Source organism: Ruditapes philippinarum, unplaced genomic scaffold, assembly GCF_026571515.1.
Source record: "Ruditapes philippinarum isolate M1 unplaced genomic scaffold, ASM2657151v2 ctg5497_1_1_1_1, whole genome shotgun sequence".
Taxonomy (NCBI): Eukaryota; Metazoa; Mollusca; class Bivalvia; order Venerida; family Veneridae; genus Ruditapes; species Ruditapes philippinarum.
In genome coordinates, this window is record NW_026860621.1 from 64,762 (window position 1) to 86,413 (window position 21,652).

Here is a 21,652-nt window from a genome sequence, read left to right on the forward strand (position 1 = left end):
ACAGACATGTTCAAGATAACCATAAGAATAAAATTAAATTCATACTGTAACACAAAAACATGTACTGACCATTTAACTGGAGCTTTTGGTGGTTCTTTCCGCCAATGATATCATTCTCCGTTACGACATCTACATCAATTGCAATTTTAAGATGAGTTTTGATGTCATTTGTCTGTGCTAGTTTGTCTATCTTTTTTCCGCTTAATTTCATTGATTTTGATTCAAATGAAAACATCATACGTTTACAATCAAGATTAGCTTGGTCGTCTATGAGCGTTATCAACTCGAGTAATTGATCGTGCAATAAATGTTGTTTCTCGTTGTAGGTATTGAATGCTAGGGAGGCACATTCGGTGTATTGTTCAATATCTTTCCTCTGATTATATATACATTGAATGGCTTTAACTTCTGCATCAGTTAGATCAGATTTAAAAAAAAATAATGTCACAGGACATAATTGAAGAGTGTCCCACGTATCAATGTCGTCATTGACATCATCTCCTTGAAATAATTGAAGAAACTCTGTTTCGTACTGGGTTTTAAACATATCTCTTTTCTCATTTAGCAAAATACCAATATCTTTTCCACATTTTTTTTCTTCTCTTTTTATAATGGCCTTCAATGCGATGGGCGAAGCTTGTTCCAATAACAATATATGACTGATGTAGTGTTCATGCCCTCTTGTCACATCACAGCTCTTCTGTAACATTAATTAGAATAATGTTAAAGGTTTCTTTTCTTATAAATACATTTCAAAATTCTGTTTGATATATCAGTTGATGCTACTTTGTCCGCTTTATGACATAAAAATTCCAAGACAATTTTAAATAAGCAAAACAAGCATAGCAATAAGGTAAAATTACGTGGGTAATAACATTTATCTTTGCAACAATATATAATGCGTAATTTAGAAAGTAATGTGATAAATATGATAATTATATGAATTCGATAAATATTACCGCTGGGTTCATCTCATTTGTTTTAATTTCCATTTTTCTGATCAGGATGATATGCGATTATCAAATATAGAGCTTCACCCTGAAGATAGAAACAATCATAAATATTTTAAGATAATAGTAGCCGCAACTTAAGTAACATTTAAATACATGTACATGTATAAACTTTTCTACACTTAATTCATGAATCACATGCAACAATGCAGCCCAACAAATCTTGATAACACCCGATCTTTTTTTTGCGAAATGACGTTCCTGGTATTATACCATGTACTTTATAATTGAATATGTAGAAAAAAATTGCAAGCTTAATCATAAAAGTGGAATTGATTTCAGCACATGTCGAGGTTTGAGAAAAAAGTTAGACTCTTCAGCCAGTATTATGGAAACGATAGATTCCACACATTTACTTTATCTTATATGTATTCTTATTGATACTGAGTCTGTAACTTTTAAGTAATGCTGTTGTTTACATTGCTTTTGGGGGATCTCTTTCTCGCAACTTTTACCCTTCACAAAGAAGGTGTTGAGTACCACAAAATGGCTGTATTCGACATTTCAGAGTTAATATATTTGCCTGGTCCTACGCGATAACTGAGTCATTTAATGTAAAACTTTGAGTGCCGCTTGATAAAAGTATCACTCATATTTATTATTTAATGAATTTCATCAAAATGCATGTCGACAAAAATAAAACATCTATACTATTAGACATTTTTGTGTTTTCAATATCTGAAGTATGCGTTAACAGATTGACAGAGTATAAAAAAATATGTTTATAAACAATGTTGGAAGTTTCAAAGAAGGTACCCTACAATAAAGATGCTAGATGTATGAACATGGTTTTACAGTATGAAGACAGTGGTGCCAACTTGAACCGTAAATAACAAGGAAATACGATAAAATATCTTCTAAATTACAATTCTGGCTCAAAGTAGTGACTATTCTTAAATGTAGGTGGGTTTGAACTACTAGCCGAAGGACAATTCAATTACTTTAAAATTCTTAATAAAAGCTAACAATTGTTGTACATATCGTTTAAGAAAATACTTTATTATATTGGAATGTGAAATTCATCTTTTAAACAAAACCCATTCAGGGGATGTTGATAAATCTTTTAATTCAAACTGGCTTTCTTAACACATTATCTTCATTAATAAATAACATTATAATTGACTATAAGCTTGTTATGAATGTAGATATTATATTCATTCTAGACACAGCAACCCTTTCAACAATCCCTTTAAGTAGGTCAAGCTGAACTTTACCTTAACCTTAAATATCAAGTAATACAATTTTGCCAAAATGTTTGGCATAAGTTAGTTCTTCTTAGATTGATTTAATTCATCCTTAAACAAATCAACACTATGCATAAAATAGTCATATTGTGCAACAAAAGTTTAACCTTGAGCTTTTAATGACCTCCAACTTTAAGGTCGAATTGTTAATGATATATTATGTTCAAATTTGATATTCAAAAATATTGATAATCGCTACACAGCCTCTATGTAAATATAAAATAAACATGTTTTGACTTCACACAAAATAAATATGATATATTTTAATTTCAACACATTAACGGTGGCCACAATATGAATAATAACAATATGAACAATATAGTTATCCTAAAAAAATAAAAAATATCGAATTTAAAATTTACGCAATCCATTATGATTTGCTATAGAAGTAAAAACTGTTTTACTTGCCTTTGAACTAAATTTGACTCCACCTTACATCACATTTTTTTCTGATTACGCATTATCTTCACATACCAATTTTCCGTCATTATATATATATATGGTATCTAAAACTGCGGGCTGTTAACATATCAATTAATTTTAATTAAACATTATTCATTTGTATAAACAACTTCTAAATACCCCGGTGGTTGAAGAGGAACATAAGTAGGGACTTCCGCAATCGCCGGAACGTTCGTTCCTTATAAATAATAGCTATTTTACTTGTATTTGTTCTTATATTTCATTCAGGGTCAAATATAGACATCGTCATACAAAAATATAGCTTCCTCACACATAAAAATAGACATCGTCATACAAAAATAGAAAAATCTTGTACTTGGACTTTTTAACGATACCATTATTGTTTCTTCCTCAATGTGTCTGTTTGACATGGAATACTTTTCAATCCAAATAGTTTTCTGTATTTCTACTATAAAAAGTAACTTTCTAAGGCCAGTTCTTCTCTTTACATAGAAAATATAGTCTATACGGCCCACGGCCCAAAAAGGACTTTGTTTTATTTAAGAATATTAAATACAAACGGTGAAGATGTGCCAGTGTATCAAACCTGGTCTGTGTTTTCTTTAAAAATAATCATCTTAGACAAGCAGCATAGATGCCCAATAACATAACGTTATACCATCTTATATGAAGAAAAACTTGGAAAAAAGCACAGACGCATTTTGTCTGACGCAACACACTATTCGAAAACTCAGATTTACATATAATATAAAACGCTTCAAACTATTCTCGTTTAACAGACTAGGCAGTCGAGTGTAATAATAGATGAAATATGCATGACATAAGGAACATTTTTATGTCATATGAGCTCGGTTCGGTTTCGGTTTGCTTGACCCTGCTCACTGACGGTCCTGGAAAGTACTGTTATCCTAATAAAGACATAAAATGTAATTCTACGATCAATGCCATGAAGCTCAACATAATTATTCCGACTATCTTTCTTTGAAAATGTTACAATATACATAATTTCTTTGCATTGCAAATAGATGATTATTTAAGTATCATGTAATAACATAGTTAATCATATCCAATACATGTTAAAACAATTTAAAAAAAAACATGACATGTTTACAAAAAAATAACATCACATCAAAAACATCATACATATAATAACACAAGAAAGAGAACTTAATCTCTTATTTCTATTGTGGACCTTAGATACTCTGATGTTTTTTCAAAGAGGGGTATGAAAATGAATATCGCAGTTTGGATTGAAAGACCACAGTTTACACTTAGTGTCATTAAATAACTGACAGTTGATTTTTAAAAAAAAAGTTTAAATGGCCTGTAATTGGGTAATTGGGAACACATCTTCCAATACATACATGTAGTTTATTCATTCTTTTTTTAATTATACATATTCAAAACGAATGTCTTGGATTTCAATAAATTTCTGCGATTAAATGCTTTTCTCAATGATGATCATAGATTATCTGTATTTTTATTATAAAGTAAGCCATACTTATGGAATTAAACCCTGAGTACGAGACCGTATAAGACCGTCATATTGAGCAACCGCAGATTAGCCGCGACCTTAAAATGATCTCGACAAGTAATGTCAAATTATTGTATATTTTAAAGATGGCAATAAGTTTGTTATATCAATGTATACATTTATGCGCATAACAACATTTATAAAGTACATTTTAGTAGGTCAAACTTAACTTAACATTGGCTTTAACATGATGTTTGTTCGTTTTATTGGGTTTTACGTCTGCTCAGTTTTTAGATAAATGATGTTTGCCGGGGTCAAACTTTATCAATTCAGTGATTAGTCTTGTTCTTCTGTTTAATTCAAGTGAAACCCGGGACTAAAATCCTATACTGTGACATAGGCAAAAGTTTTTTTTAAAACTGGTCACATGGTATAGTTAGTTGAAGTAATTGATCATTCAGAAGTAGAATATCGTAGCTGCACAATGTGAACAAGGGTGTCGGGAATTGATAACGTCATTTATAGCGCCTTATATAACGTGACGTTCCGCGCTTACGTTAACGTCACTTCCGACTTAACATTGTATTGTTGTTTATACTATATATGAATGTTGATCAGTAAAGGTCGAACCTGGAAACTACAACGCATTTTGCCTAGTTATTATACACCCCCACATTGTTGGTGCCGTGAGAAATTCTACAATCACAATGAATTTACAGAAGCTTTTTTCTACTAGAGAGGGCCAGCGACGTCTTATTTCTAGACAACTGGAGAAATTTAACGACGAGTTGTCACTTTCGGAGAAGTCAGCCCTGCTCGAAATCATTGAAGAAAAAGCCGAGATAATCAAGAACCTCAACGATAAGATTGTTAATCATGCAGATATTGACGATTTGGAAACAGAATTGGTAGAGAGTGACGAATATTCAATTGATCTACGTTTGAAACTACGAAAACTGAAGGACGATATTACCAAATCTAATAACACTGGCAGCGGCAGCGTGATCCGTAATTCACAGGACATTAACGGTAGTGCTAGAACTTTATCAAGTGAGAACTTTTCTAATTATAGCCACAGAGTGTCGTCTGATTATTCATCTTTTCACAGACTACCTAAACTGAGTTTACCTACGTTTGATGGAGATGTTGAAAAATGGCAGTCATTCTGGAGACTCGTATGAGGCTGCTGTACATTTGAATCAAACACTATCTGATGTCCAAAAGTTCAATTATTTACGTCCCTTACTACACGATACTGCATATACCGCCATAGCAGGTTTTCCATTAACTAACGGAAATTACCAGAATGCAATAGATTTGTTACAAGAACGATTCGGACAGTCTCATAAAATTATAGATAGTTACATGCAGTCGCTTTTAGATTTGCCGATACCAGACAACAGTGTAACGAGTCTACGCAGGTTTCACGACAAAATGGAAAACTACATCCGGGGTTTAGAATATTTAGGTGAGAGTCAGGGTTCCTATGGTGATTTATTGATACCCATAATCATGAAAAAACTTCCCTCCGAAGTACGACGAAATTTAGCTCGAGAACACGGAAATGTACGATGGCACATACAAGATTTGAGAACTTCTATCGCCAGAGAATTAAACATTCTAGAAATGGGCATAACTGACGAAATAAGAGAATCACATTTGCCAACGGCTTCATTATTAACCGGAACCGGAAAGAAAAAATACCCATCTAAGAAATTTTCGCACACAAGAGATAATGATAAGGGTAAGAAATTATGTTTGTTCTGTGAAGGTGACCACAAGTCGCTTGATTGTGAAAAAGTTAAAACACGTGAAGAAAAACTAACTATCATTAAAGCTAAACGTATGTGTTATAATTGCCTGGGAAAATACCAAGTTTCAGAGTGTCGTTCTAAGTTTCGGTGCAAGAAATGCCAGCGAAAGCACCATTCTAGTATTTGTGACCAACCATCGAATTTCGATTTGAACCCACATGCAACATCATTTAAAAGCTCTACTTCCGGTCAAACAGGAAATACAGGAACTGCTATTCTTCATTCAACTACGCATCAAAGATCGAACATTCTACTCAAGACTGCTATCGCTCAAGTAAGCTCCCAAGACCATACCATAACTTATACAAACATATTATTTGACGAAGGTGCTCAAAGGTCATTTATTACGGAAGAGCTTGCTGAGAAACTGAAATTAAAGCCCAACGGTTCGGACACTATATCATTAGCATCTTTTGGTGGCAAATCAGAACAGTGTCGTCATATACCCACAGGCAGAGTGTTTCTACACGTCGAACATAGAGAGATCATACCACTTGACGTACTTATTGTACCAACCATTGCTGTACCATTACCTAACTTGCAGAGAAATGTGAAATGTCTCAAATATCTCGAAGGTCTTAAACTTGCACATCCTATTACCGACACTGACGACGATTTCGATATATCACTCTTGATTGGAGCAGACTATTTTTGGCAAATCGTGCAGAATAAGGTTGTTAGGGGCAACGGACCTACGGCAGTGAAATCAAAACTCGGTTATTTACTGTCAGGACCTCTTCCGGAAGTTAAAAATGCGTCGTCTGTTAGCTATATGTTTAATGTTGTAACAGCGCCACCTAATGCCACAGATCTTGAGAGATTCTGGAAGTTAGAATCTATGGGGATATTAGAAGATGATACTGAGAAATCTACTTCCGGTATACTTAACGAGTATAAAGAGAACTGTATCACGTACAAAGATGGACGTTATGTTGCAAAACTGCCCTGGAAAGAAGATCATTCCGTACTTCCTACAAATTACGAAATTTGCAGAAAGCGTACAGAAAACACAATTAAACGGCTTTCAACAGAACCGGATATACTTATAAACTATGGACAAATCATAGAAGATCAGTTAAAACGCGGATTTATTGAAATATGTGATGCAAATGTTACCACATCAAACCCTGTACATTATATACCACATCATTATGTAAAGAAGGACTCGAACACGACACCCATCCGCATCGTGTATGACTGCAGTTGTAAGTCACGTGACCAGCCTAGTTTGAACGATTGCTTGATGTCGACACCACCTGAACTGAATGATTTAACTGGAATTCTTATTCGTTTTCGAATGAATAAATACGCCATAGCAACCGATATTGAGAAAGCTTTCCTCAACATCACTCTTGACGAGAACGACCGAGATGTGACGCGATTTCTATGGCTCAGTGATTCTAGTAACCCCAACAGCGAATTGACAACATATAGATTCCGAGCAGTCCTTTTTGGGGCTACGTCGTCCCCTTTTATTCTCTGCGCAACTATACTTAAGCACCTTGAACTTAACAACGACAAGAAAGCTAGCAAATACCTACGTCAAGATCTATACGTTGATAACGTGATATCAAGTTTCCAACAGGAAGAACAACTTCTTCACTTCTACACCGAGTCTCGTGAGCTAATGTCATCTGCAGGTTTTAACCTTAGGTCCTGGAGTTCAAATAGTAAAATGCTTCAAAAACAAGCAATCAACGATTCAGTAATAGATAATGCACAAACTCCTAAGATACTTGGAATGAAATGGGACACAAATAGTGACGTTTTACTGTATCCGGTCAGAAACATACCAAATACCCAGATTGTAACAAGGGGAGAAATATTGCAGCATACATCCCGAATCTATGATCCCTTGGGTTTACTAAGTCCAGTTACCATCAGAGCTAAATTACTTCTACAGGAGTTATGGCAACAGAAGTTTGAATGGGATATGCCATTACCTGACAGTATTCAAGAAAAATGGCATAGTTTAATAACAGATTTGAATTCCGTGACAAAAACTACGTTTCCTAGATACTACTTCGATAATACATTAAACGCATCAAGAAACACGTGCATTCACATATTTTGCGACGCTAGCTTGGTATCGTATGGTGCTACGGCTTACATCTGTAGAGACAACCAATCTACTCTTGTAATGGCTAAAACTCGGGTTGCTCCATTTAAGAAGTTAACATTACCTAGGTTAGAGCTAATGGCGGCAGTAATTGGATCCCGACTCAGTAAACACCTGCAGCAAAACACCAGCATAACACAGATATACCTTTGGTCAGATAGCCAGATTGTGCTTTCTTGGCTTCAGACGCCTAAAACCCTTCCGCAATTTGTAAGGAACAGAGTGATTGAAATCCACGTGCTGTCCGAAAACCGGAAATTGAATTATTGTCCGACGAAAGAAAACCCTGCCGATTTACTTACGAGGGGTATCTCTGTGACTCACTTCAAGAACAGTAATCTATGGTTTCATGGACCTACATGGCTTACCACACCTGACAGTTGGCCAGTTTGGCAAGAAAAAGATATTTACGTTACCATGACAACGTTTATTGACCCAGCAACCAAGCCAAAAGATACAATCTTACCATTAAGCAATATCAGTTTCATAGACATGTCAAGATTCAGTTCCTTAAGAAAGCTGCTCAGGGTTACAGCTTATGTCCTGCGTTTTATATTCAAGTGTCGAGGCGGGAGTCATACTGGAAGATTAGACTTGTTAACTACAGACGAACTACGCAGAGCTGAGGAGATGTGCACACGGAGTTGCCAGATGTCCAAATATCAAGCAGAAATAGAAGATACAAAATCAAAAAGAAACAAACTTCCATTATGTAGACAACTTCAGTTATTCTTAGACAATGGCATATTAAAGTGTCGTGGTCGTATCCACAATGCTCCATTAGACGAGCTGACCAAATTCCCGTACCTACTACCAGCTAAGCATCCTTTTACAAAGTTACTTGTCAACGACGCACATTCCAGATTATTGCATGCCGGCGTTAGTTCAACTATTACGTTTTTAAGACAGAAGTACTGGATTCCCTCGATTCGTCAAACTGTTAAAAACATTTTACGTAAATGTACATGTTGTGTGAAGGTTATTGGGAAACCCTATTCAGCACCTGACCCACCTCCATTACCAAAGTGTAGAGTTCTGACGTCAAACCCTTTACTTATACAGGAGTAGACTTCTCTGCAGCATTACTGGTTCGGGATTGTAACAAAAGAGACATAAAAGCTTACTTATGCTTGTTTACATGTGCTTCTACGAGAGCAGTTCACCTAGAACTTGTTTCAAACCTATCAACAGAATCATTCCTACAAGCTTTCCGACGTTTCTGTAGCAGAAAATCTGTCCCTTACGTCATGATGTCAGACAACGCTAACACCTTCATATTAGCCTCATAACAACTAAGAGATTTGTTTCACTCACTCACAGTTAGAGAAGAACTCAACAACAGGGGAATTGAGTGGAAGATGATACCTAAACGCGCCCCTTGGTTTGGTGGAATGTGGGAACGTCTCATAGGTCTGACGAAAACAACAATAAAGAAAGTGCTAGGACGTTCTTATGTAACCTACGAAACGTTACAGACTGTAATCACAGAAATCGAGGCAATGATTAACGATAGGCCGTTGACATATGTTTGTTCTGGTAATTCAGATGAACCGGAAGTACTTACACCATCACACTTACTTTATGGCAGACGAATAACCAAACTCCCTCATGAAGATGTCCTTTCATGTATATTCCCCACGCCAAGTGACCGATCGTCAGTTATCAAACAAGCTACGATACAAACGAAGTTAATTAACCACTTCCGGGATAGATGGCGTCACGAATACCTGACAGCTTTACGAGAACGTCATCAGACTACTGGCAAAAATGACCAGACGATATCCGTTGGAGACGTTGTATTAGTCCACGACGATGTTCCCCGCTTATTATTGAAACTTGCTGTGGTTGAAGAACTCGTGCCAGGAAAAGATGGACTTATTCGAAGTGCTAAAATTCGAACTCAAAATGGACTCACAAATCGCGCAATTGTAAAACTTTACCCCATCGAATTGTATTAATCTAAAATTTCAAAGGAAAGGTGATACATGAATAAGAGACTGTATTCAATATATTTATGACTGTTTCTTAATTAATAATACTTTATATGAGGTACTATAGCAACTGTAGTGTTCAAATAATGGATTTATTACTAAACTTTAAATAACATTTCGCGCCCCGAGTATGTCGGGAATTGATAACGTCATTTATAGCGCCTTATATAACGTGACGTTCCGCGCTTACGTTAACGTCACTTCCGACTTAACATTGTATTGTTGTTTATACTAAATATGAATGTTGATCAGTAAAGGTCGAACCTGGAAACTACAACGCATTTTGCCTAGTTATTATACACCCACAAAGGGAGCACAAAATAATATTCTGGATCACCAATAAATGCCCGGTAATATGGATATGTATTTTGAAGTTATTGTAAATTCATGAAACACATTTATTTACTATATGACTGGTAGAAAAAGGCATGTTCACAAAGAAAAATGAAAAGTAACTTCTCGAGTTCAACAATGCATCGTCTTGGATATCAAGACTGTTTACACAAATATTTTACAGTTTGTCATACTAAGTGTACATAATGGCAATCTGTCATATCTGCATGTATAACAACTTCAGAAACACTGACGTTAATTCATCGTCAGACGACTCTGTAAAATTAAAGTCAATTAAGATCTCTTATCGCAATAATTTTCTCCAACAACAAACTATAATGAATACATTCCATGGAAATATATAGTTTAAATGAAATGAAAAATCTTATTTTTTACCTTATCTAAAGTTCTACCAAAGTACCATGTAATACTTGTTTCTTGTAAAGAATCTTTAAAAAAAATTCTTGAGAGATTTTTGCATAAGTCAGAAGACCTTAACCGTACAATAAATGCATGTATTTCAATGAAAAAAAGTTCAAAGTCATTTTCATTTAGTACACGTTATTTCTTACAATTAAATGGATAAAGATTTGTATTTGATATTCATATGAATCAGGCTTAGTACTAATAAATTTAGTCACAATGTTTTAAAGTGCAATGAGGAACGTAAAGCAGGCCCAAGGCTGAATCGCAAAGACTCGTTATCTAAAGCAATGACTCCTTCTGTACCAAGCTAAGTAGGTAAGTTTTCTTATTTTTGTATTTATATAATTTTAGCTGTTGAATATTAGCTGATGTGTAGCAAAATTTGCAATGTTAACATAATTATACAGGATTTTATTATATCCATTGCCTGATTTCCAGAATATTTATGATTTTACTTTTTTAATTCGGAAAATTTAAAAAACGGATGTTTCTTCTAAAGATATTTTTTTTATAAAAACATAAAAAATACCGTTTTTTCATTTTTTTTTTGCGATTAAAACTGCAACATTTGTTGGTTTTTTTTCAGTATTTTTATGTTTTCTTTAATGTTAAAATACTAAGTGGCATTCAAAAACAGAAAACTTTGACGAAAACGTGTAAAAATGCTATTTGCAGATGCAGTTGTCATGTAAACTTTGTTTCTTGCTATTGTTGAAAAAATTTCTTTCCATCACTTACCTTATAGAAATGAGAAAAAAAACATAATAATTGTGCCATTGAAAAGTGTTTATTTTGTTACAAATGTTCATATGTATATTTCTATTTCTTTCTTTTTTTTCTCTTTTTACATACACAAATACACGTGTTTCTTTTGATATGAACAGGAAACAAACATGGTAGACTAACAACTTATTCTACAAAACATTTTGTTGAATTTGTCATTTGTAAGAATAACACATGTCTAAGTGGGTGGGATAAAACATTTTAAATCTTTAGACAAGCTGTACCTGATTGTCTTTGTGCACTTTTAGAAGAATAATTAACAACATGTTTGTGAACAATGTATTCACTTCTTTGTAAATAAAACAAAAATGTACACTATTCAAATGTTTTTTATTTTTAATTTTTCTTTTATTTTTGATGTGGGTTTTTCTGAATGTTCATGCACAATGAAGACCCATTGCAAATGGTAGTGTCTTACGACAATTTATTATGGAAGACAAAGTAGCAAGAAGCAAACCTTATGAACAGACTCAATCAAATAAAAATACTGGATCCGTTAAGAATGCCCATTTCGACAAAATTTAGATTGTTGCAGGCTCATGTTCTTTAGGTTTTCCATTTTCAGCTCAACCTTTCAAAAAAGAAAGTGAATCTGTCTTCAAGACCTTCTTGTCAGCGGCGTTGGCTAACCCTTCTGTAAAGTTCTATTGTCCCGGTTACTGAAAAAGCTATCCAATCCAAGCTTGGTATGCATGTTTATTGTCATAAACAATCGCCATTTCAAAAGGGCAGATATTGTTTGGTTTTATTAACCTGTCAATTCCATACTAATTACACGGTCAATGCACACACTATATAAATCTTCGAAAGATTTTCGGTAATTTCCGTGAGATGTACGCAGTGAGATTTGATTCAATATAATTTGTGCCTATGAAGCAATTATACAGAGCGGTAAAGCTCAATATGGTAAGCTTCGGGTTAATGATTTCCAAGTGTCATACGTGTTGCAAGATCGAGACCGAGAAACTTTTTTTTCTTTTTTTTCCTTATTAAAACTATTTTCAACATTATCGAAACTATAATTCTCCAACTTTTTTTCTTTTTTTTCCTTATTAAAACTATTTTCAACATTATCGAAACTATAATTGCTTGTTATGTTGTTCGTTTTGATTTAATATGTTCAGCAATTAATTTTTAATCTTTTAATCTCGTTTTAATCAATACGCTTTCAGAATTAATATTTATAAATAATTCGGATGAAAATTAGAAAATGTCATTTCAATGGCGTAATACACATTACAAATCGAGAATTGTTTCTTAGTTGATTCATATATGTGGAGGCACTATTTGAAGCACGCGGCCATTTCCATGAAAATATACTGAAAAAATAAAGACAAAGAGTAGGCCTTAAAACAATGGCAAAAGTAGGGAACGAACTACAGACCCCTAATATATTTGACAATCACTCTACCGTCTCGGCTATCGCGGATTTGACAAGGCATATGCATTAAGCTGGTGTGACTTTTCAAAACCTTAGTTATTTACTCAATATTAATTCTCGTAAACTACACGGACAGAACCGAAGTGAAATCGAATATTTAAATGAGTGCTATAATGTATTCAAAATTGACAGGTCAATTAAATCAGACTATATTCTAAAATTCTATCAAAAGTACCTATATAAAGTTTTTCTTCGCTAAGATCAATTTCTCAATGACTGTCAAAGTAAATAAATTCAAACTTAGACATTCATGTTCATTAGTGGAGCGCATTTCTAAAGGTAATGTAAGCTTTTAATTTGTTTTTGTTCAGTCCTTACCTTTTAAGGTCATACGATCCGAAGGTTTAGGGTGAACTATAAGTATCAAAGGGGGATTTGATTGGTCCTCTTCAGGGGCCTCTAGAGCTTAAAAAAAGAAAGGAAAAGAAACAATAATCGTCTTCTTCTACTGAACAAATTGATGGATGATCACTTAACTTTGTCTGTAATATTCTTAGGTAGTCTTTAATCAAATTTGATCATATCAATTTGATTTGCCCCTTTAAAAGGGTGTAGGGCTGTTAAGACCCTTAAAACAACTTTTTCTACATAACTAATTGATGGATGATCACCAAACTTTGTCTGCATTATTCTTAGGTAGTTTTTTGTATCAAATTTTCTCATGCTAATTTGATTTGCCCCTTTTAGAGGACAATAAAGCTTAAAAAAGAAACCTTAAAACATATTTTTCTATTGAACTAATTGAGTGATGATCACCAACCTTTGTGTAAAGCATTCTTCAGGAAGTCTTTATCAAAGTCATATTAATTTGATGGCCTCTTAAAGGGACTGCTTAAGCTAAAGTAATAAACAGCTTTTTCTACTGAACTAATTGATGGACGATCACCAGCATTTGTTTGTAGCATTCCCAAACAGATTGTTATCAAATGTGTTCAAATAAATTTGATTTGCCACTTCTAGGGCCCCTAGAGCTAAAAAGGAAAAAAAATCATTTAAACATCTTCTTCTGCTAAATTAATTGATTTGCCCTTTTAGTGGACATAGAAAAACCTTGACACATCTTTTTCTTTTGTACAAATTGAAGGATTATCACCAGACATTGTCTGTATACATTATTTCGTAGTCTTTTATCAATTTTGTTTATATTAATTTGATTGGCCCCTTTTAGGGGCTGATGAAGTTCAGAACAAAAAGCAACAACATAAAACATACATCTCTTCCTACTGAACCAATTGATGAATGATCACCAGGCTCTGTCTGTAGCATTCTTTGATTCTTAGTTTGTTCATACTGATTTGATTCGCCCTATTTGGGGGCCACTAGAAATTTTAAACGTCTTCTATTAGTGAATTTACTTATTGCTCTTTTAATTTGATTGGCCCCTTTTAGCGGTTGCTAGAGCTAAAAATTGAAAATAAAACTTAAAGGTCCACTACTAAGACCCAATAAAAAGTATGCTAAACAAAAGACATTTTTCTTATCACCTCAAAATTGTTCAAGTATGTAAAACTGAGTAGATTGAAATCATATTATGATTATAATATTTCTATACGACCACTTAATCAATGCCATTGTCATGCCTGTTTTTAAACCGAACGAACGTTTTCCGATTTCCCCCGAACTTTTTCGAATTAATTTTTAGATGGATGATTACAAAACTTTGTCTGTAGCATAAAAACTCTTGGATAGGCTGTTATCAAAAATGTTAAAATTGATTTGTTTAGCACCCTTTAGAAGCCTCTAGAGCTAAAAATAGAAAAAAACTTAAACACCCTCTTCTACCAATTTAATTGATGGATGATCACCATACTTTTTATCTAGCATTCTTAGGCAGTAATTCGTTCAAATTAATTTGATTTGTCCATTTTATAATAAACCTTGAATTTCAACATCTTCTACTGAATTAATTGAAGAATGGATTACTATAGCATTCTGAGAGGGTTTTATCAAATTTGCTTTAATTAATTTTAATTGGTATTTTTAGTAGGGGCCGCTTGGACTGACAGAAAAATCTGTAAAATTATTTTGGTCCCGTTCAGGGGCTTCGAGAGCTACAACTAAAACACCTTTAAAAAGTTTCTACTTAATTATTTGATGGATGTCCAGCAAAGCTTTGTCTATAGCGTTCTTAGAAGAGACAAACAGTGTTGGGAAACTATATAACTAGAGGGGCACGTTGAAGCTGAGCTGGACTTTCCTTTCGGCAAGTTTATTTGAAAAATGATATTCTTACACTGAACAAAGTTGTTTCTGGTGAGCAATTTATGCCATCATGGTCCTCATTTTTACTAGGTAAACATTTTTGTTACCTTGTATTTCTAAAAATGTATCACATATTTCCACTTTAAAGCGGTCTTCAACTTTTATTTCTTTTGGAAATAACAATTATGTGCTGTTTTAAAGTAAGTATTTCAGTAATTCAATCTTGAAAAAGTTCATCATAACACTGTACATAAACATTCTTCCAAACAGCGTGCATAGACATTCTTATAACACGTCAGTGACGTTCGTTTCTAAAATCGATTATCTAGAATAAAACGTCCTATTTACTTATTTAGATAAAGAGAGCAGACTGGTATTGAGGGGTTTCCTTATTTTTTTACGTATTCTTTCGTCGACAAATTTCATGTTGCACCTTAATTATCTTTATTTGACAATCATATGAAACAAATTATCTAACAATAACATATCAAACCTTTGCAAGAACTGAAGGCCGATTTAAACCTGGTGTACTTGTACTATAACTAAAAAGCATTTTTTGGGACAGAAAATCCTGCAAGCTATTTTGGCTTAATCCTTTTTATTTTTGACCATAAATTTAGACACTCCTCACACATTTTTTTTGCAAAACAATATTAGGGGACCTTTCATGCACACATATCCATCCTTAGAGACATACTACACTACTCTAAGAATTGACATGAACTCAATGTAAGACATTGTAATTTTTAGTTTTATAATTGTGATCTAACATATTCAATACATCTTGTATAAGAGCATATTGAAGAAAAAAGATTTCGTTTCCAAATTAGATTGCCTAACAATTAACTCTCGATTCTACTAAATGAATAAATGACTTTATTAAAAGTCGTATTTCCATTGCATACTTTTATTACTATGCCTAGACAACAACAAAGTCGTTAACAAATTAATAGTACACAGTTATAATAGGTTATGTTGAAAAGATAAATAGCCAAGCTTATAGATATGTTGGCAAACATGGCATTATATTAGCCAGGTTCATAGACTTCTGGCCCCGGTAAAAATCTAGGTCCATACACTTTGATTTTCAGCGTATTTTCAAACACCTTTTTTATTTAATGCTCAAAGTAAAAATGTTCATTAGGATGTCTGATTTTTTTATGTAAACATTGTTATTAATTTGCAAACAAGTCGTTCCTAAATGTCAAATAAAAAAAACATATCAATTAAGATTGTAAGTGATAAACTATACCTTATAATGGGGCGCGCAACTCATTCAGTATTTCATTTCTTAGAATAATTTGTTTTCGGATATCATCATTTTCTGCCGCACTTAGAAAAGAAATAAAAATACATGTAGTGAAATCTAAGAAAAGTTATAGTGTGAACTTTAATAGTCTTGGGCGGATGGTAAACGAAATACCATATGACGCTTCAGGGACATGAAAAAGGTGAGCTTTGATAAAATTTTAATATGTTTCAAGTAAAATCCACAAGTTGAGTTTTAATATATATTTTGATAAAATATATAAAGTACTGTAATAGATGAAGTAATATATATGATAATATGATAGACTTGTCTTCTTTTATCAGTTCTTATGGAATTCCGTAGTCGACAACTTAATTTTTCAGGAACGAGATTACAATATCACACTGAATTTTAGGAATAGTATGCAAATATACTTTACTAGACTTCCAACAATTGTATAGTTAAATTGCATGGTAATGTATAAAATATATATTTGTTACTGTCCGTAACTTTTGTCAATTCTTCGAAAAATAGTGTTTGCGAATAATCTTTCAATTTCGCTTGTTCCTTTTTATGTTGCTATCCTATATTCAGAACAACACTGTTTTTATCTTGTGTTTCCACCTTTTGTTATTAACTTTTTTATAAAAACCATTACTCAATATAAAACTTAGACTGATATAAAGAAAGATCAAATCTTATACCAAGCAAACATAATACTTATTGTTACATGTTTTAGAACAATTCTTAAAAAAAAACGACCTTTTAAGATATATCTTTCCTTTATGTCGCTCAAATCAGAAGACACAAAAAACATCAACAACTTCCAAGTATAATCCTTTCCTGGTGTTATAAATACTTAATGATATTACAAATTTTCCATTATAGGTCAATTAACTCTCATTGTTGGTTGCATGAAATCTGATTTAAGTTCTCTTTCTTATGACAATACTAAACATACTTCACGTAAATCAAAACAACAAATTTATCAAAAAAAAACCTTGTCACTTCTGTCAAGCATGACACAACACAGAATAATAGAATTTCCTTGGTCCCATCCTCTTTCTCTACTTATAAATGTAGTTGCAAGACCATGCTCAAGCAAGGGATGGGCGATTTAAAAGTTGGAATTGAAATCAGTAAAAGTATGATATGGCCATAGCAGATTTTGTACTTAAATTATAAAATAAGTGATATTAATTTCGTCAAGCACTTTTTGTCAGACTGACATTGATAATTGCCACAGAAAATGTAAATAGAAACTTATATAGACCTTTATACGATGCAGTCCGTTGCTATGAAAAATCGACCGGATATATATTTTTTCTTGCGCGTCCGCAATCTGCGTAAGCGCAAAAGATCGTCATCCTACATAAAAATGTAGCAAAGGTACATTGACAGTGCAGATTTAACGGTTCAAAGCATGATATTAAAAACTCTTTAACATTAAAAATGCATTGTGTGATAGTTTTATTTTAGTAAACATGCGAATCATTTAGAAGGCATAAATGGAGAAGTCGAATGTTTAACAACAACAAAAAAGATTTGGATTAGATTATAAATTCAATGAATACTTGAATACTCTCAATGTAATGAGGTGCGCATGGCAGATGAAGGGATATAACAGAAATAGCTTTAAATGACAAATGTAGTTGGATTTACTTCCCTTTAGTCCAACACAGCAAAATTGAAAATGTTGCAGGCTCGGTTTGATTATGCCTGTTCATGGACGGTACTGTCAAGTGCAAACTACCGTCCACGCCCCCTAGCACCGGCTTAAGGAGAATTCAACATGAAAGTTGCTGTACTTTTTTCTTTCTACATAAAACAGTACAAAAATACATGTGGCAATTGTGAATATTCACTTATTATGTTATATTTTCGACAATTACCAACATAATAAATCTTTAATGATAAATAAACATTCGAATAGTTTCAAATACAAAACATACTTTATATTTTTCTTAAATTAAAGAATTACAAAAAGTGTGCCAAAGACGGGTTTATGGTAGTGTTGACAATTTATATATGGAGATGATTTTAACTAACAAAAAATTCTATTTTCTAAAAATATTTAAAAAAATGTCATTTTTTATCAAAAAAATGTATCGTGTATCGAAATAATATGTCGAAAAACAAAACTTCCGTAAACAAATTACATTAGGAGCATGGTTGAAGTCTAAAACCTAGGCATACCTAAAGGTCTGCCTAAGTTTCATGATCTGCCTAATGCTGATTCTAATATACTTTAGGTCTTATTTAGGATTATTTATGAAAGTAACAGAGATGCTCCCAGGCACCGGTAAAAAGTGACCTCCCAGCACCGCCTGTTTACTAAAGGAAGGTTTAAAACAGTTTGTCAAAAATAGGCAAGAATTCGTGTTAAAATGAGTCTCCTTTATTGATTTCTGATGGCTTAAGCGTATCCAGTCGGCGAATCCAGTATGTCTCGCATCATTTGCGTGTTACATCTGACCACTGCTTGTTACGTTAAATACCACAGAGGGACACGTCTTTAAAACTGTGTCCATCAAGGTGAACATTTTCAGCAACTGGGGATCTATTAAATGTTCGTGTTTTCCAGTCAGAGCGGTGTAAGTTCATTCGTTTATATAATGGAAGTTTAGTTTCGCCGACATATTGTTTGTTGCACACTTTGTAAGAAATTAGGTAACAGCATTAGCCGTTTTAAAATTTATTACGTCTTTGAGAGATGTTTTGGCCCCTATTTATGAGGTGTATGACAGCACGGGTTTGGCATCTTGGTGTGCCTCATGGTCCTGACTGACCTTCTTTATCTGTCATTATTTGTCTCAGTTGGGCTCAAACAAGTATGTATCGGAGGCTTTTAGGTCTCCTATATGCAATGATTGGTTTAGTTGGGAACATATTGTTAAGTTTCTGCGAAGACTCAATAATTGGCCGATGTTTATCAATGATGGCTCTAATGTTTGGTAAATCCGGGTGATATGTAAGCAGAAATAGAATTTTATTTTGTGAAGAACCACAAGAATGATGTTTGTACTCTCGTTGTTCCTTCCTATGCTTGCTGTCTTCATTTGAGATCGCGTTTACAATGTCTTCTTCCTTGTATCCTTGCTTCCGAAGATGTTCAGAGAGTTCTTTTGCTCTGATATAGAACGTGTTGGGATTTGAACAGATTCGTATGACTTTCAAAGCCAAACTTTAGGGTATGTTCTTACAACAGTGTTGAGGGTGGCAGTTGCTTTGAAGAAAGTATTATTGTTTATCGGTGGGTTTTGAATACAAAATAAGCAATTTTATGATTTCTTAAATATAAGGCACTGTGTCGAGAAAATTATGTTCGTTTAATGCCTCAGTAGTATGTGAAAAGCATTATCCCTGTGAAGGAAATCTTGTAAACTTCTTCCCGTGACACTATTGCATGTCAATATCATATATAAAGCATAACCAACTGAATGGTTTTAGTGGTACTGCAGCTAGCAATTATCCTTCAGGATAACTTCTTCACATGAAAGAATCCAAAGTCCCTGTTGGGATTCGAACCCTTAGCGATGAGGGGCAAGCGGTTTGAAGTCAACGACCTTAACCACTCGGCCACGGACGCCCCTCATATAGTTCAACAAATACGTGTAGTGTAGTCTATAAAAATACATAATGCGATTCAATCTAGCAAATACATTATGCCATTCAATCTGGCAAATACATAATGCAATACGTCAGTTGTTTAACAACGCCCAATGTTTTCTCGTTTAGGATACAAACTTTTCTTACTTGGGAATCATACGCCGCTTTTAATCGTATGGTACGGGAAGTTTCGCATCAAATGTTCCATGATAACCGCCATCTGTGGCTGTTTCTAAATATAAAACAGCCTATTATAACGCTTAAGTTTTGAATTCTGCTTAAGCCGATGCAAGAGGTCGTGGACGGTAGCTTGCACGTTATTGTACCGTCCATGAAAAGGCTATATCAAACCGAGCCTGCAACATTTCCAATTTTGACAATTTCTTGACGTTCTTTGGGGAATCGGTTTTTCCCTTTTGTATGTGGGTTCTACTAGTATATAAACTCACCGTGTATATCCAGTAACGCCGAAATGTGAAAAAAACCGCACGATTCGTGCAATAAGAAACGCAGAATTGTGCAATTAATACCTGACAGGATTTCCATCGCGGTAAGTAAGCTGGCCGGTATATTTTTTTATTCAACCAAACTGAAAAAAATGAATAGCTGCATACGGCTGCAAAGACATTACTCTTTATCCCTCATCAAGATTATTTCCACGAAATTGTTTACTTTTCAAGAACATTCAAAGTCTGAGAGATTGCGATTAGATATTTAATGTAATTGTACAAATGAGCTACCCGAGTGAGCAAATGGTCACCCGTATGGATGTGACCTGGCTCTGTACTGGTGGCCTCTTTTAGGGTCATTAGTCCTGTTAGTTTTGTAAACGTGTATAGTAAGCCCAAGCATAAACTCTTACGGTAGATTCATATTTTTCCCCATACAAGTTAACATATAATAAGAAACCCTAAGAGTAGGGTAAATCTTTAACCAAAGGGTTATAATTTATTTAACTTTAGCAGGTATCTTTTGAATACAAGTTATTTCCTTATATTAGAGAAAAAATAAATTAAATAAATAATCTATTTTCACAAAAGTTCACCAGGAAAAGTTTTACAGCCAACTGTTTGTTTTGGTTGGGTTTCACATCACGCCAACACAATAAAGGACATACTAATTATGGAGAATTTCAAGCTTTACTGGTGCATTATTTCAGACATAAAATATACAGACACTTCTTCTCTTATTTGTTTTATACTATTTTTTAATATTCAATTAATTGCAAAATAAGTTAATTGTTCTTATTTTCTAACAAGATCACACGTGGGCAGCATGTTCACAAATAATAATTTCATTTCAGGAAACAATGTCAAATTGTACTAAGTTATAATATTCAATCAAAATGTTGAAAGTTTGTCAAGATCTAGTTATCATATATTTCTAAATAAGTTACGAAGAAAATACATTGACTATTTTTTATGCGTTTATTTAAGGTCGCCGCAGGAAAGCCCATATGGGCGACTGTACACTCAAGTGGGGTCATCCTAGAGCGTCCCGCCGATATTTTTCGTCGATTTTTCCAGCTTTATTG

At 33.7% G+C, this 21,652-nt stretch overlaps 2 protein-coding genes across 3 annotated transcripts in view; one reads left to right on the forward strand and one right to left on the reverse strand.

The window, feature by feature from the left end:
- Window positions 1–21,652, reverse strand: part of LOC132712801 (uncharacterized) — a 45,309-nt gene that overhangs the window by 14,919 nt on the left and 8,738 nt on the right. For both annotated transcript variants that reach the window (XR_009623354.1, XM_060695236.1), the window contains exons 2-3: window positions 960–1,038; window positions 70–700 (exon numbers count right to left, since the gene is read on the reverse strand). Coding sequence is in view for 1 of the 2 variants with exons in the window: in XM_060695236.1 (XP_060551219.1) it covers window positions 70–700; window positions 960–992 (664 nt within the window). In the remaining variant the exon portion in view is untranslated. The remainder of the gene's footprint in view (window positions 1–69; window positions 701–959; window positions 1,039–21,652) is intronic.
- LOC132712799 (uncharacterized) lies at window positions 5,586–9,152 on the forward strand. Its single transcript, XM_060695235.1, has one exon. It carries the CDS (start codon window positions 5,586–5,588, stop codon window positions 9,150–9,152), a length of 3,567 nt encoding a protein of 1,188 aa, XP_060551218.1.